We start from the raw sequence: 15,836 nt of genomic DNA, 5'->3' as shown, positions 1-15,836 counted from the left end.
TTAAGCTTCTGCGAAACAGAATGTTTATTATCTTCATCTCATTACATATTTTGTAATATCAAAAAAATCAATGAAGGCAAGTCTATAAAAGGTAAAGTTCATTTTACTTCCCTCTGCCAATGCTATCCCTAATTATATTTTAAATTTGGTCTAATTATTTAATTAAAAAATTTTTTGGGGTTTTTTGAGACAGGGTCTCACTACGTAGCTGAGACTGACCTGAAACTCATTATGTAGCCCAGGCTGGTCTTGAATTTACAGAGATCCTCCTGCTTCAGCCTCCCCAGCGCTGGGATTATAGGTGTGCGCCACCATGCCTGGCTTGATCTAATTATTTAACCTAAGTACACACACACACACACACACACACACACACGTATATACAGGTTTGCAATAAATACTAGTTACTTTTCTTCCTAAATATAGATTTTTGAGTCTCACATTACAAAATAAAATGCAAGAAGCCAGGGATTGAGCATTGAGATCAGTGGTGCTGCTGCCTGCCTCACGAGCTCAAGGTCCTGAGTTCGATTCCTAGTACAAAAATAAAATAAAATGCAAGCAAAAAATTAAATAAACTATATGAATTTTTTTTGGGGGGTACCAAGGATTGAACTGGGGTCCTTGCACTTGTGAGGCAGGTGACTGAGCTAAATTCCTGGATAAAATTCAAGAGTATTTCATGCAGGAAATGAGGAAACCAGTTGTGCCCCACCAAGCTTCTCCTGCCTTCACCCTGTCCTTTGTAGACTTGTGGCTCTCCATGTGTCCTCCCCAAACAGGCATTTTGGAATCAATGTGCTGGCAACGGTGCCTGAATTCTGCATCTCTGATGGTGATCACAGTCACTCTCCCAGGCCCGGCTCAGCGTGGCATCCCCTGGGACGCCCCTTCTTCCTCACCTTACTCCCCCAATCCGCAGCCCATCCTCCTGTGACTCCCCATCCATCCCTGCAGCCACACCTGCAGGCCAGACCCTGCCATGCTCTTTCTTGGCCAACTTCTGTGTCTTCACACCTCGGCTCAGCACTCTGTCTCTCTGCTATGGTCTGCCGTAAGTGGGTAAGGCCGACAGCCTTTATCCAAACTTCAAAGAGGTTCTCCTTTTGGTAAGTGGAAATTATAACACCCACACCGTGGGATTAGGAGGGGAAAACAAGTTATATGTACAGGGGGTTTCTCAGTACCTGCTGAATTGGGCAGAAAGTACCAGGCCAGTCTTCTCCAGCTTTATTTCCTATTTTTTCCATAAGCACAAGTGGTTTACAATAAAAATGGATGACTCATTTCTCTGGAAACAGCCCATGTGTCCAACTTTCATGCATCACATTCTTCACACAGCCTTGAATACCAGCTGACCTCTGATTCCCATAATCGTACTATGAGCTTCCCGGTAACTTCTAGAATGTAGTTGGCCGATGTGTGGGAAGAGTCTGGGAAATTATCCTGCCTGGGCTGAGTTCAGCTGGCCTTGGGCGGGTTCTGTCACACATTCGAGGTTGGATAAATGTAGATAGGTCTTGGAAGGTCTCTGCTGCGCCCCCTGGGCTCTCTTCCACATGCTCTCCTTTCCCCAGCAGGCTGGCCTTGGCCATCCTCACAGGGCCCTGAGGCAGGGAAGCTTCAAGGTTTCCTGAGGCCTGAAATTGAAACCACTACCTCATCGCACCCACCTCATTCCATTGGCTATTGGAGCTGGCCAGGCTAGGCCGGATTCAAGGGACGAGGAAGCGGATGTAGCCTCCTGATGGATGTTCTAAGGTTCTTTTAAGTATTAAGTATTTGTGAGCACGGATAAAGAAAAGCAAATTATAGGACCAGGGATTTAGATCAGTGGTTTGGCCTCCTGCTTCCCAAGTACAATCCCTGGTACAAACAGATAAACAAACAAACAAAAGGAAGAGCAAATTATAAAATCCAAATCTCCCCTTTCTCCTGCCCCAGTTTGAACGTTTCACCGGAAGCTGTTTGATACAACTGCTCTTCCTGTCTGTCCCCCGCATAGCTGACAGGTAACTTTTTCTCTGCCTCTCTCAGAAGGCACTGCAGTCACTGGGCAGCTCTTCTGTCTCCCACACAAGGCCTGTCATCTCTGGAGAGCAGGTGCTTGACAAGTGTGACTGACAGAAGCAACGTTTCCCATTGCCCCGGCGTGCTCCCGAAACTTCTCCTGAAATGCAGTCCGTGCCGTCGTCCAGCACAGGCTGCACCTGACAGCCTCTCGCATCTGTGAGGTGCACTCCTCCCTGAGGGCGGCTATGGAGAAGGATTCTGGCTACTGTAGCTGCTTTCTTTCATTAGGGTTTTAAAGAAGTCCTTGGTTCCTTAGCAGAGATCTGGGCTTCCCCACATCTGTCCAGATCCATCTGACATGGGCTGGCGGAGGGGCACAGCACTCAGTACTCAGCGAGCACTCATTAGGGTTATCAGGAGCATTTATAGTTGGGGCTGGAAATAGGACCCTGAACTCTTTCCAGGATCGGGTCTATGAATGTAACCTTGTAGTACATTCCGGGTCCATCTGGTGAGCCAGATAATTTTTCTCTTTCTTCCAGAGTGCGAGTGTGTACTTTACTTTTAAGAGGTAAGAGTTTCTGATGTGATGGGTTTGAAATTAAAACAATTTGAATTATTTAAGCTCCGGTTGCAAAATGCTATTGATGCTGGATGTTAATGAAGTGTGTGCATATGTGTATGTGTGTGTAATTTCCTGGCTCCAAAGGAGGCTCAGGACTTACCTGTTTGTCCAGACTTGCTGGATCTCTGTCACTGTTCTCTGCAATAGTTTGGGGATGACTCTGTCATTCTCAATGCAAGTGGAATCTTGTTCTGGTGAAGTCAGATATTGCCACCAACTTTCCTGCGTGGGAATAGTCGAGACCCAGTTAGCTGCATCCTCTGTTTGTGCTACATTGGAATTCATGGCAGTGAAACGAAAGGTGTGACTTTCCTTAGGGCTCACACCCATTCACTGCTGCATTTCTGGCGTGGTTGTTATTTATAACAATTGGCAGAGCACCAGGATCATCTGGTGCCATCTTGACCACTGTCGCGAGCATCACGAAGCCGAGCAATTGACAAGGATGGAAGCAGTGACCTAGGGAACCAAGGGGAGACCACAGTGAAGCCCCATCCACTGACCGAGAGGACAGAGGTCAGCCCCCATGTAATCTCTGAGACACTGGGTCCCAGGAGTTGCTTTTGGTAAGGGCTAAGTTTGTAAAGTTGGCAAAGACTACACTCTTAATGATTAACTCTCCTTCCTAAGCCTGTTTTCATTTTTCTTTCAGCATCACCATGACCACCTGCTCCACAGTGGCTGCCCTGGGAATGATGCCCCTCTGCCTTTATCTCTACACCCGGTCCTGGGATCTGGCCCAGAATCTCACCATTCCCTATCAGAACATAGGTCTGTATCGGGCTTGTGAACTGTAGCAGTAACGCGATGGTGAGAGTACTAACAGTAACTGGTCTTCATTACATATGACTACATGTAGGTTTTTTTTTATATTATCTAATCTAATCCCTAAATAACCTTACAGTATAAATTCTATTATTGGTTCAGTTTCCTGGATTTGGGGGCTTAGAAAGGTTAAGTAACTTGACCAGGACTGTATAGTTAGTAGGTGTGGAACTGGAATTGTAACTCGGAAATCTGACTACAAAGCCCAGACTCTTAACGGCTACATATCCGTCAGCTTTTTGTTGCAATAATGAGATACCTGCAGCATGACAGTTATGAAGAAAAGAGGTTTCTGGAGCTCACAGTTTTGGAGGCTAAAACTCCAAGCAACACGGCACAGGGTCTTGTATAGTCCCCTCCCAATGTGTCACCTCACGGTGGGTAGCGCTGGTGGAAGTGTGTGTGAAAGTGATCACACCTACAACAGGAAGCAAGAGAGAGCCCGGTGGGGCCAGGCTCTGGCTTTTATAACAGCCCTCTTACAAGAGCCACCAAGCGGTTACACAGGGCCCAACAGGTGAGCTAATGACCTCCCTCAAGGCCCTCCACCTCGTAGGTTCTGGCTTCCAACACAGTCACTGAGGGCCAGGGATTTAGCTCAATGGTTCCGTCACCTGCCTCACAAGTACAAGGACCTGAATTCGATCCCTGGTACCACAAACAAAAAAAGAATACCAATACAGTCACTGAGGACCAAGCTCCCGACACAGGAGCTGGGGAGGCAGAGGAGGGACATACAAAACAGGACACCTATGAGAGCTTATCGTTGAGCATAGATCCTACTTAAAACAAAACAACCCCCCACCAAACCAAGAATTCTTATACAACCGGGAGCAGTTGGGCTGTTTTCATTTTCCTTCCTTCCTTCCTTTCTTCTTCCTTTTCTGTTTTTCTGGATAGGGCCTTGCTATATAGTTCAGGTTGGCCTTGAACTTGCCACGTTGCCCAGACTGGCCTTGAACTTTCAATCTCTCTCCTCAGCCTTCCACGTGCTGTGATTACAGGTGTGTGCCACCGGGCCCAGCACAAGTGGCCTCTTCATGGTCCAGAGTTTAACTGGATTTAGTGCATTCTATTTCTACCTTTGCACAACAACACCTTTCTCCTGGCCTAGGAGCCTTGACGTTTTCTCATAGACTAGAGGTGAATGATTTTCACTGGTTATCAAAGCCCATCTGCCCATCACAACTAGCCTGTCTCTCATCAGCTCCTTTCCAGGATGTACTTCTCACTAAATGCCCACCTTTCTCCGTGGATCTCTGTGGGCTAAATTTGGAAGGGAATGTGGTGAAATGATTTGCCAGTCTTTGGAGAAGAGGCAGGAACCATGATTCTCAAAGCCCTATAAATGGCCAATTTGGAGGCTCACCGAGCCGCTTGAGGGTTCAGACCTGTGGCCCATTGTTGAAACCATGATCAGAGACTTCTGAAGGCAGCTGGAGCCCATTGTATTTATAACATCTGAGTGAAAACTTTATTTAGAACTACAGTTGCACGGGAAAGTGCAACTCTGCCTGATCAGTAAGTTTATATTTGATAATACCTTCTGAAAAACATTCATAAACAACTAAAATCCAAAATGCCACAAACAAGTCATATAACTTCTGAGGCAGGATGGTAGGTTTTGGGCCGATTTGCAAACTGTTTCCAGAAAAGCTCAGCATGGGTCTTGTTGCCAAGCGGACGTCACTTCCTCCTTCCCAGGCTTGCCTACAAAGCCCTTATTCACTCGGGCTCATACAAAGGCTTTGTCCTGCCCATCTTTGGACCCCTGGCTACACTTGGAGAATATGACAAGTTATTTTGCAGTGTTACAAGAGCTGTTTTGTGTCTGTGACAGGCACCCTTGACTTTGTGAAGTAATGACCTGTTGGCCTCACCTAGGGAAATAACAGCTGTGGTTATATAAGGGTGACACCCAAAGAATTTCACAGACTTGAAATAGCCCTCTGTTTTCGAATCTCTCCATTTCCATTTGTCTCCAAAATTCAGTGTGATTGTCGGGGCAGTTCTGCGAGGGAAGTGAGGCCTGAGTTGGAGCCTTCATTGCCTTTAAAGGGAGCTTCCGTTTTGAAGATGGGAGATGGATGCCAAAACAAAACGAGTTTTCATGAAGAGATTGTCTAATTTAAAAATGACCTAATTGAACTAGACTCGTCGGCAAGGACTGGGCAGTGAGGGAAGAGGCAGTGTGGTCTGATGGGTTGGTTTTTCTTCTCTTTAGGGATTACTCTGCTGTGTCTGACCGTCCCGGTGGCCTTTGGCATCTATGTGAACTACAAGTGGCCAAAACAATCGAAAATCATCCTCAAGGTAAGAATCCTGCTCACACTCAAAGACCTGACAGGCCAGAAAGACTGGTGTCAGTGGCTAGGGTCCTGCAGCTTGCACTTTCCCTCATGTGCGCTAAGGCTTGGGATCCAGTCCCAGGCTCCCTCCACTGCTCTAAGCCTTGCTGGGACACTCTCAGAGGCCCCTGGAAAACGTAAGACTTGGTTTAGAGACAGAAAAGCTAAGGCCCAAATGTGGACAAGGAACACTAGGGCCTGTGCATTCTCAAGGCCCTTTATTTGTTTGTTTTGTTTTGTTTGAGATAGGGTCTTGCTATGTAGCCCAGGTTGGCCTTGAACTCACAGCAATCCTCCCGCCTCAGCCTCCTGAGTGTTTCCAGGTGTGTGCCACCATGCTGAGCTCCAAGAGGAGGCATAATTAACAATGAGCTCAATCTCAAGGGTGTCTTTTGCTTTTCCAGCTGTGTGTCACTTTAGAAGGCGAAAGGCTGTAATGTGCTGTTTTCCTGAAGATTAAAAACAAAATCTTAGGGCCGGGATGTAGCTCAGCGGTTTGGTGGCCTGCCTTGCAAGCGCAAGGACTCACGTTCAATCGCCGGTACCCCCCCCAATCTTATATTTTACATTTATAAGGACTTTTAGGTTACCTGGAGATTCTGCAAGCGTCAGTTTTCACTTTGGATGTATGGTTTGGTTAGTTTAAGCTCTCGCTGTCGCTGAAAATGAGGCTGCTTGGCACTTTCCTGGGAGACTTCGTAAACCCACCGTCGCCCCACCCTGGGAGGAGGGCGGAGGAAGTGGGAAGAGGAGGGGCAGGCACCACGGGCCGCGCAGCCGTGAGGTGGCGTCAGGGTTGCACAGGTGACCATCATGTTGATAGGCTTGATTTCACTCTGTACCAGCTGTGCTTCTGAACTAAAGTCCCTTCCTTAACACTTTTATCATTGTTCCTGCAGGAGAAGCTTTCTAATAGGCAGTGTTCGGTTGTGATTTATTCATAAAATCTGAGACGAGAGTACGGCTATGGAAACTTCCTATGTTTCTAGGTCTCGTTCTTTGACTACTTTTTCTGTTTTAATTTTTTATGAGTACATGTTTGCAAGACATAATATACATTCATTGTGGGCAGTCAGTACATGGGCATAATACATCTTAATTCTTTTTATAACCCTTCCTTTTCAGCCTCCTCCATCTCTTGGCCCCTTTAGCCTTTCCAAAAAAAAAAAAATCTATCTTCCTTTTTCCTATTATCTATCTTTTATTTTGCTCTTTATTTATTTTGGGTTTTTCATAGAAGAGAAACCACGTAATATTTAAGCTTGTGTGTCTGATTTATTTCACCTAATATAACGGTGCCAAGTTGCATCCATTTCCCTACAAATGACTCAAGTTTATCCTTCTTTATGGCAGAGCAGTACTCCATTGTGATAAGCACCACACTTTATCCGTTTGTGCAGGGACATGGATAGGCTGCTTCCAAGATTTACCTGTTGTGAGTTGTGCCGCTGTACATATGGCTATGTGTGTACTTTTCTCACCATTAACACCCCCCCCCAATTCTGGTGCGTCCTTATCCTCTGTTGGGCCATCACTGTCGGTGGAGAAATGAAACAAATCTCCTGGATGACATGTTATATTATCTATAAAGAATGTTTCCCTCGGCAAGCCCATGGCAGTTGTGGTATGACACGCTTCATGATACGCCTAAGGAGTCTAGAGAACCGTACAGGTGGCTTATCGTTATTTTAGCACTTCATGCTCTCTTCTTGGTCCTATTTTAATTTTAAGTGTCGCACATTTTCTGAACAGCCTCACTTTTCCTCTTTTGCTCCTGGTGGGTTTTAAACTTTGGAATCCCTTTTGACAGAGGTAGACGGGACTTTACAATGGGAGGCTTTCTTTGAGCATCTTCAGGTCAGTGCGGTCTCTGTGTGTTCCTGTATGTGAGTGGTAGAAACCCCCACTCCCCCCACAGCACATCTGTGGCACATTAGGTTGTTTTGTTTGCTTTTTGTTTTTCTTTAGTCTTCGGTTAACCCTTCTCACTTGGAATCATTTCACGTCAAAGTCAACGTGGTAAGGAGATGCACAGCTTGTCATCCAGCTGAGGTTGGGGTGGGGTGGTGGGAGCTCACTGAGAGAGCCTGATTATCCCAAACTCCTTAGGCCATGTTTCCTTTTTGTCTGATCTAAAACTCAAGCGATTAGAATGATTGTTGAATTTTAAATTTTTGTTAAACAAACAAAAGCAAAGTGGCGGAGCTGGATATGGAGACCTATGTCTGCCCTTCCAGCACTCTGGAAGGCTGAGGCAGGAGGATCACAAGTGTGAACCCAGCCTGGGAACTTAATGACCTGATTAGGGAGACCTCATCCCAGAATAAAGAGGGGCAGGGGATAGAGGTCAGTGTGCATGCCCTGGGTTCGATGCCTAGGACGGGGAGGTGTATTCACATGGAAGAAGGTGGAGTATTTGTCCTGTTCCATTCCCAGTAGCTAAGGCTGAATGATGAGGAATGGGTAGATTTCACATCGACAGAAAGGGTAGGGGTCAGAGTGCCAGAAGCTGCTGCTGCTGGTGGGAGAGGAGGGTGCTCAGGCTGGGCAGGTGCAGAGACAGGTTACCAGGGTGGAGCTCTGGTGTGAAGGGCTGTTGGACACTGCGAGGGCTGGAGGTGTGGACGCCCAAGCGGTGGCACTTCCAAGAGTGGGCTCGGAGGAGGTAAGGAGGCCATGAACCCGTCGCCTTTGGAAGGGATCAATGCAGGTCTCCGGGGCTGGAGAAGCTCCTGCGAGGACAGATGGTTAGAAGAAAGCCCTCCAGGTGTGCCCTGAACCTCTCCCTGCCTCTTCGACTCACTGCTCTTGCACACGCCCCCACCCCAGTCATGCCCTCTGCTCCGTGCTCTTGCCAGAGCTGAGCAGAGGGTCTTGAATTGCAGAACTGTGATCCACATGATCCCTTTCTCTTTATAAATATTCCTTAGGTATTTTCTTGTGCATTAGATAGATGCTTACTGTCAGATTCTACTTGTTTCATAATTTTCTCCTAACCATGTTGAACTCTACCCTTTAATCCTTCTAGTCAGATCCTCTACTTCATGAGAAAAGATACTGATCATAAAATAAGACGACTCAGAATTGTGCCAAACCTCCCCATTTTCTAATGTTGCCAGGTCATCTGCTCACTTGGACCTCAAGGTTTTCCTCCATGGCGTCCTCTCCTTCTCCCACAGTTTTGCTTTTCCTGGGGTCAGTTATCTGCAGCCAACTACACTCTGAAAATAAAAGCTTGGTGGAAAATTCTAGAAGTAAACAACTAATGTCTCCCATTGAACACTGTTCCTTACAAGTGATGAAATCTTGGGCTTTCCTGCTTCCTCCTGCCCAGATGTGAATCACCCTGGGCTGCAGATGCTGTAATAACATAATAAACAACTCCAGTTCTCAAGACATTCACAGAACCTTTCTGTGGCTTCACTCACTTCCGTCCCCTTCTTGCCACCGGAAGTTGGTAGAACAGTGGGGGTCTTTGCACCCCTGTTTACCAGTCTGGACTTCCCCAAGACCTCTCTTCTCATTTTTTATATTCCATTTGCTATCCACCACGCCTGTAGAGTTTTTGTCCCATTACATATGTGCATGATCAGGAATCAACTAACTCGTTTGTTCTATTCTGTTAACAGTTGTTAATCATTTATCGTGCCTAGTTTATAAGCTGTCCTAGGATGTGTGTAGAGGAATGTATGTCTACACTATCTAGATTCAGTACTGCCTGTGGTCCTGGAACACCCCTCCCCCATGGATATAGAGAACTACTATAAAATGAAATGGGACTTAGTGTTCTCAGAGTTCCCTCATTGTTCGAAAATTTCTAAGTTCGCAGCTTTAGGGACCCTTGGTGGATTTGTGCATTGCAGACCAGAAAACCCCAAGATGTTTACATGTGCTTATTTTACCGATTTCCTATTTTAGGTTGGAGCCATTGTTGGTGGGCTCCTCCTCCTGGTGGTCGCAGTCGCTGGTGTGGTGCTGTCTAAGGAATTCTGGAGTTCAGATACCACCCTTCTGACCATAAGCTTCCTCTTCCCTTTGATTGGTCACGTTGCCGGCTTCCTGCTGGCTCTCCTTACCCACCAGTCCTGGCAAAGGTACAGCTCCATTCTCCATGAACTTTTCCTCTTTTGCAGGGCTGGGGCTTGAACCCAGGGTCTCACCCATGCTAGGCAGGGGCTTTCAATCCTCCAGAGGCTCTTTTGAGCCATTGGCAGGCTTTTTGGCCTTGACTGTGTCGGAGAGAGTAAGTGCTTTGACTTATGTGGTGGGCAGACAGGACATTCAGCAGAAAGAGGGTGAGAGGTTATAGTAATTCTTTATGTAAACTAAAGGCCAGATTGATGGCAAGTTGTAATGTGTGAAACTAGATTTGGGGTATTAACACAGCTGGTTGAGGTCTGGACACATTTCTTTCTGCATTCCAACAATGAGATTGAGGAATAAGATTGTTTCCCTAAACACAGAGATCATTCCAGGGCCTGAATTAGTTTCCAGAAATGATGTCCTTATCCTGTCTTTGGGCCACATTTTTTGGGGGAGGGGAAAATTTTTTGTTTTTTCGTACTGGGGATTGAACTCAGGTCCTTGAGCTTGCAAGGCAGGTGGCGGAACCACAGAGCTAAATCCCCGGCCCTGGGTGGCCAAATTTTTAAGAAGGACTAATTAGGAAACACCAGAGAAGAAAGACAAACTTTCTGCTGGACAATAAGTAACTTGTCTTAAATATTATCCTTACCAGTTGGGACAAGTAATTAAAAATGCTGTGAAATAGTAAAAATGGTAATACTCCACGTTGTCATTCCTGTAATAAGGGGAGCATTATCATACAAGGATGAGGGACAGAAAATCGATGCAAAATTTCGGGAAGGCCGTTCCAGTGTCCTGTCAACAGACTTATAAATATCTATGGTTGTTAGCTCAGTCATTTTGCTTTTAAAGACTTGTTCTAAAGCTGGTGCCATCAGTTATGCACCTGAATATTAATAGGCTGACAATTATCATGTTGTTTATGAATATAAAATGGGAACAATTTAAATATCTAACAATACGGAGATATTTAATTCATGACTAAGCCATGAGATGGAGATGATGCACCAGTTTTAATGATCTTGGAAAGTACTCAAGAGGTAAGCTTTCCTTAACGTAACACAAAGTTTGAGTCTCGCTTTGTAGAAGAAAGAAAAAAGGATTTTATATGTTGAAAAATACTGGAAAATATATCACATGGTAATTTTGAGTAGCGAGAACAGGATAATTTAAGTTCTTGACATTTTCCTTGTATATTTTCTAAGTTTTTATTTTTAAAATCAGAAAAGAATTATTAAAGAAAAGTGAACTATGTGCTTGAATTCCCAAGATGCAGGATGGGAGATTTTTGGTTGTCTTTATGCTGCCTCCATTCCACTAAGGAGCATTTAGCATTTTACCAGGTACGGGCAAGGATCCACCAGGCTGTCTGATTCTTGCTACCACCCTGAGAAGCAGGTCCACAACCCTCATTTTACCGATGAGTAAACTCTTCGGACAAGTAACTTACCCAGCTCCTAGAGCGAAAGCTACTGGAGTTAAGATTTGAACTTGGGTTGGTGAATTAGCTTTGCCACTGCTGGGCAAAATACCTGACACGGGCAACATAAAAGGAGGAGAGGTTATTTGGCTCACAGTTTGGAGGGTTCAGTCCATGGCGGTCTGGCTCAAATATACACACTGCAAGGCCGAAGGGCGAGGTGGGGCAGAGCAGCCTCGTTCATGGTGGCCAGGAAGCAGAGCATGGGCAGCGTACCCATGGGAGACAGACTCTCACACTCACTTCCCAGCAGGGCCCCAGCTCCTGGCAGCACATCCAGCTGTGAGCAGCGGGTCAGCGCCATGCTAAGGACAGCGCCCCATGACCTAGTCACTTTTCCAGGAGCCTCTTAACCTAGTGAAGTTGACAGTTAGGCTTAACCAGTGGTCTGTTCCCAAAATCAACAATTAGAAACACAAAAGTTGATGTTTGAAATTTATAATTGAGTCTGGAGAAGAGAGCACTGTGAGGGCAGGGTGCAGTCAGCCACCTTGTCCTCTCGTACTTGGTGGCCCGACTGAGATGAGGACCGAGTGGGTCTGTCTGGTGAGTGGTGCAGCAGTGAGTCCCAGCAGTGCCGCGCAGCCATACTGAGTTATTGGCAAGTGACCCGATGAAGCCGGGAAGGAGGGAAGGGTAGCTAGCTATAGGCAAACAGAAATAAAATGGGATCATAGCCTTTGCCCTGTACCACTGATTGGATTTCCAGCCCCACATTCCACTCTAGCTTACACGTACCATGTTTATCCTCAGAACACACTTTTCCTCTCGCCAATTCCATGGGTGAAAGCTTACAGGCTCCATCACCAGCTGGAAACAGATGAGCTTAGTCTGACTCCCAAGTCCTAGCTTCTCTCTTCTCCTTTCTCATTTGCTGCAATGAGAAAAATAATAAATATAGGAAAGTAGAAATGAGAAAAAATGAACATTAATCCTTTCACCAAAGACTACTGTCTTTGACCTTTGGTTTTTGTTTAAGGCTGTGCTTCATTTCTAGTGCTGTACTGTTTCTTTCATGTCTTACTCTCAACTCTCCATCCTCATCTCCTTCAGGCCTTCTCTCCATGCAGATTGGTGGGCTGACTGCAAAGCCTCCTGAATAAGTCACACTTACACCTGCTCCTGGAGCTTTTTTTTAAATTTATTTTTGGATTATGAGACAGGGTCACACTGTAGCTTAGTCTGGTCTCGAACCTACTCGGTGGTGTAGGCTGGCCTCAAACTCACCATGATCCTCCTAAGGGTTGGCATACAGGTGCGTATCCGGGCCTGCAGCCTAGCTTCTCCTGGAGCTTTAGTTTCTTTAATTTTCCTCACATTCAATGCCTCCTGCACTCCAGTCTGCATCTTCATTCCTCTGTGAAGCTTCTGTAAATACTCTGCCATGTCTGAATTTCTGTAGTAACCGCCTGGCCTGGGGTTACTTTGTCTTGTGTTGTTTCTGGGCCTTTTCAGCGTGTGTGTGTGTGTGTGTGTTGTGTGTGTGTTTCACCCAGATTCCTAAGGCAGGTTCATAAGGCCCCACCCCACAGTGCCTCTCTGGCGACCATGCTACACAGCAGGTGCTCTGAAAATAACTACTGAGTGACCCAGCACCTCCACTGCCTGACCTCAGAGCTCCTGTGTGTTGTATCTGTAAGAGGAAATGTAAGAGTAGTCCTTCTTGCTGATGTGTAACAGGCCTTTTCATCACCAGGTGCAGGACAATTTCCTTGGAAACCGGAGCTCAGAACATCCAGATGTGCCTCACCATGCTCCAGCTGTCGTTCACTGCCGAGCACCTGGTCCAGATGTTTAACTTTCCACTGGCCTACGGCTTCTTCCAGATGCTGGATGGATTTCTCATTGTTACAGGTGGGTGGATTTTCACTGTGTCCATCCAATTTACCAGTCTTTTTTTTTTTTTTTTTTTTTTTTTTTTTTTTTTTTTTTGGTTTTTTGAGACAGGGTCTCACTATGAGGTTGAGACGGACCTGGAACTCACTGTGTAGCCCAGGCTGGTCTCGAACTCTCAGCGATCCTCCTGCTTCAGCCTCCCGAGTGCTGGGATTACAGGCGTGCGCCACCATGCTCGGCTCCAATTTACCAGTCTTTGAAAAAAAAAAAAAAATCCCAACTTGTATCGTGCTGCCCCTATGATGTATTTTTTAGTCTGATATTTTTGGGGGTAATAAAGTGCATAAACAAAATACTTTGAAATAGTGGGAATTTTATGGAAACAATGTTTTAAGAACATTTGAATGTGAGATTATAATTAGAAACAAATATGCTTTACGAAAACCAGTACGCCATGAGAACTTTGATTCCAGGACTTGTGAGGACAAGGCCTCCATGAGCAAACACTGACCTCAAAAATGATGGGCTGGGGATTTAGCTCAGTGGTTCTGCCATGTGCCTTGCAAGCACAAGGTCCCAAGTTAGATCTCCCATAGCCCCACCCCACAAAAAAGACATTTACCACCCTGTCAGCATAGGTTTCTTACCTCCCTTTAAGTGTTTTTGCAGATATAGTTCAGTGTGAAAGCTGTAGGACTTATGCAAATCACTGACTTTTTTTTCTAATACAAAATGGAATACATATACAATCACATATTTAAAGATGTTTTATATCTTCACACTCACATTGTATATCGATACAGGCAAATATACAAAATTATTCTGGAGCCCATCATTATATAGGGATAGAATTTGAAAAAAATATGTGTGTATATGTCTTAATCTTGGACCACTGTAAATTTTTTTTTCTACTGAGTTTATTGGTACATTTTAGTACACCTTATGATCACATTGGGAATCATTGAGAATCTGTACCTATATATATTTTTTGGTACCAGGGATCGAACTTAGAACTTTGTGCCTGTGAGGCAGGTGCAGTGCCATTGAGCTAATCCCTAGCCCTTGTACACGATATATCTAGGTTCTTAAGTTTTTCCCAGTCCCCTGCCCTCCCTTCAACCCCTCCACCCCTCCCTATATACATAAGCATTGTTTCCACTTTTTCCTTTTCTCAATTTTTTTTCTTTCCCTTTCCTTTCCTTCTCTCCCCCTTCCCAGTCCCTCTTCCCCTTTGAACATTTTCCTCCTATTTTACAATATCTATTATACATTTTGGTCCTTGTTTATACTTTCATTTTCTCACACCAGAGAAACAATTTGGTATTTATAGGTGTGTCCTCTTTATTTCACTTAAGAATACGGCCTCAACATGCCTCCATTTAGCTATAAATGTCCCTAGTTTATGTTTCTTTATGGCTGGGTAGTACTCCATTCTACTAAAAAACCACATCTCCTTTATCCAATCACCAGTTGATAGGCATTTGGACTGTTTCCAAGATTTAGCTATTAAAACTGTGCCAGTATAAACATGGGTGTGTGTATATCACTGTGGTGTGATGCTTTTAATTCTTTTGGAAAGATACCCAGCAGAGGGGTGGCTGGGTCAAATGGGACCTCTAATTCTAGTTTTTTGAGGCATCTCCATATTGATTTCCATAGTGGTTGCATCAGTCTGCACTCCTTCCCACAGTGGAGAAGAATTCCTTTCTCCCCATACCACCTCGAGCATTTGTTCCTGGTTGATGTCTTTCTTTGTTTCTTTTTTTTTGGTTCCAGGGATTGAACTCAGGACCTTGCACTTGTGAGGCAGGCAGCAGCACCACTGAGCTAAATCCCTGGCCCTGTTACTGGTTGATTTCTTGATAACAGCCCTTCTTCCTGGAGAGAGGTGTAATCTCTGTGTGTTTTTTTTTTTTCAGCTTTAATTGAGTTTATTGGTACATTTTAGGGATACAGTACAGTTGCATTCATTGTTGGGACCTTGTACCTCTACATGACAAGCCTTGATTCTCATTTTTTCCCTTACCCCTGCCCTCCCTTCACCCCCTCCTCCCCTCCCCATCTACAAACACTTTATTTCCATCTTTTCATTATCTCACATTTTTTTCTTTTCCCTTATTACCCTTCCCCTACCCATCCCACCTTCCCTACACCTTTAGCTCCTTTCTTCCCATTTCTAAATGTCAGTAATCTTATTAGGATTTCTGTATTATTGCAGATTATTCACACCAGAGAGACTATTCGGTATTTACACATGTGTGACTTATTTATTTCACTTAGGAGTATATCTTCAATATGTATCCATTTTCCTATGAATGAATCTATTTTCTTGTTCTTTATGGCTAATATTCCATTTTATAGAAAAACCACATCTTCTTTATCCAGTTTCCAACTGTTGGCTCTGTGTTGTTTTACATCTGCATTTTTCAAATGACCAGGGATGTTGAACATTTTTTCGTGTTTATTTGCTGCTGTTTCTTCTTCATCTGAGAAATGTCTATTCACTTCAGATTGGGACGCCATAAATCTTATCTGTTGTCAAGATAGAAGGCTTTGAGTGAGGCTCAATGATTACTGATACAAATGACTATATATATATATACATTTTTTTTTTTGGCGGGGT

The 15,836-nt window shown here is 44.8% G+C and overlaps 1 protein-coding gene across 4 annotated transcripts in view; it reads left to right on the top strand.

The window, feature by feature from the left end:
* Slc10a6 (solute carrier family 10 member 6) overlaps window positions 1-15,836 on the top strand; it is a 42,318-nt gene that overhangs the window by 20,910 nt on the left and 5,572 nt on the right. For 3 of the 4 annotated variants that reach the window (XR_776869.2, XM_010606718.3, XM_010606716.3), the window contains exons 3-7: window positions 783-1,109; window positions 3,291-3,409; window positions 5,688-5,776; window positions 9,730-9,905; window positions 13,074-13,231. Coding sequence is in view for 3 of the 4 variants with exons in the window: in XM_010606718.3 (XP_010605020.1) it covers window positions 783-1,109; window positions 3,291-3,409; window positions 5,688-5,776; window positions 9,730-9,905; window positions 13,074-13,231 (869 nt within the window). In the remaining variant the exon portion in view is untranslated. The remainder of the gene's footprint in view (window positions 1-782; window positions 1,110-3,290; window positions 3,410-5,687; window positions 5,777-9,729; window positions 9,906-13,073; window positions 13,232-15,836) is intronic. The other variant, XM_010606717.3, reaches the window with a different exon arrangement.

This window comes from Fukomys damarensis, unplaced genomic scaffold (genome assembly GCF_012274545.1).
Source record: "Fukomys damarensis isolate Sample0158 unplaced genomic scaffold, DMR_v1.0_HiC HiC_scaffold_37, whole genome shotgun sequence".
In the NCBI taxonomy this organism is placed as follows: domain Eukaryota; kingdom Metazoa; phylum Chordata; class Mammalia; order Rodentia; family Bathyergidae; genus Fukomys; species Fukomys damarensis.
Note: the sequence above shows the minus strand (reverse complement) of the source record. Positions and strands in the feature narration are given on the sequence as shown.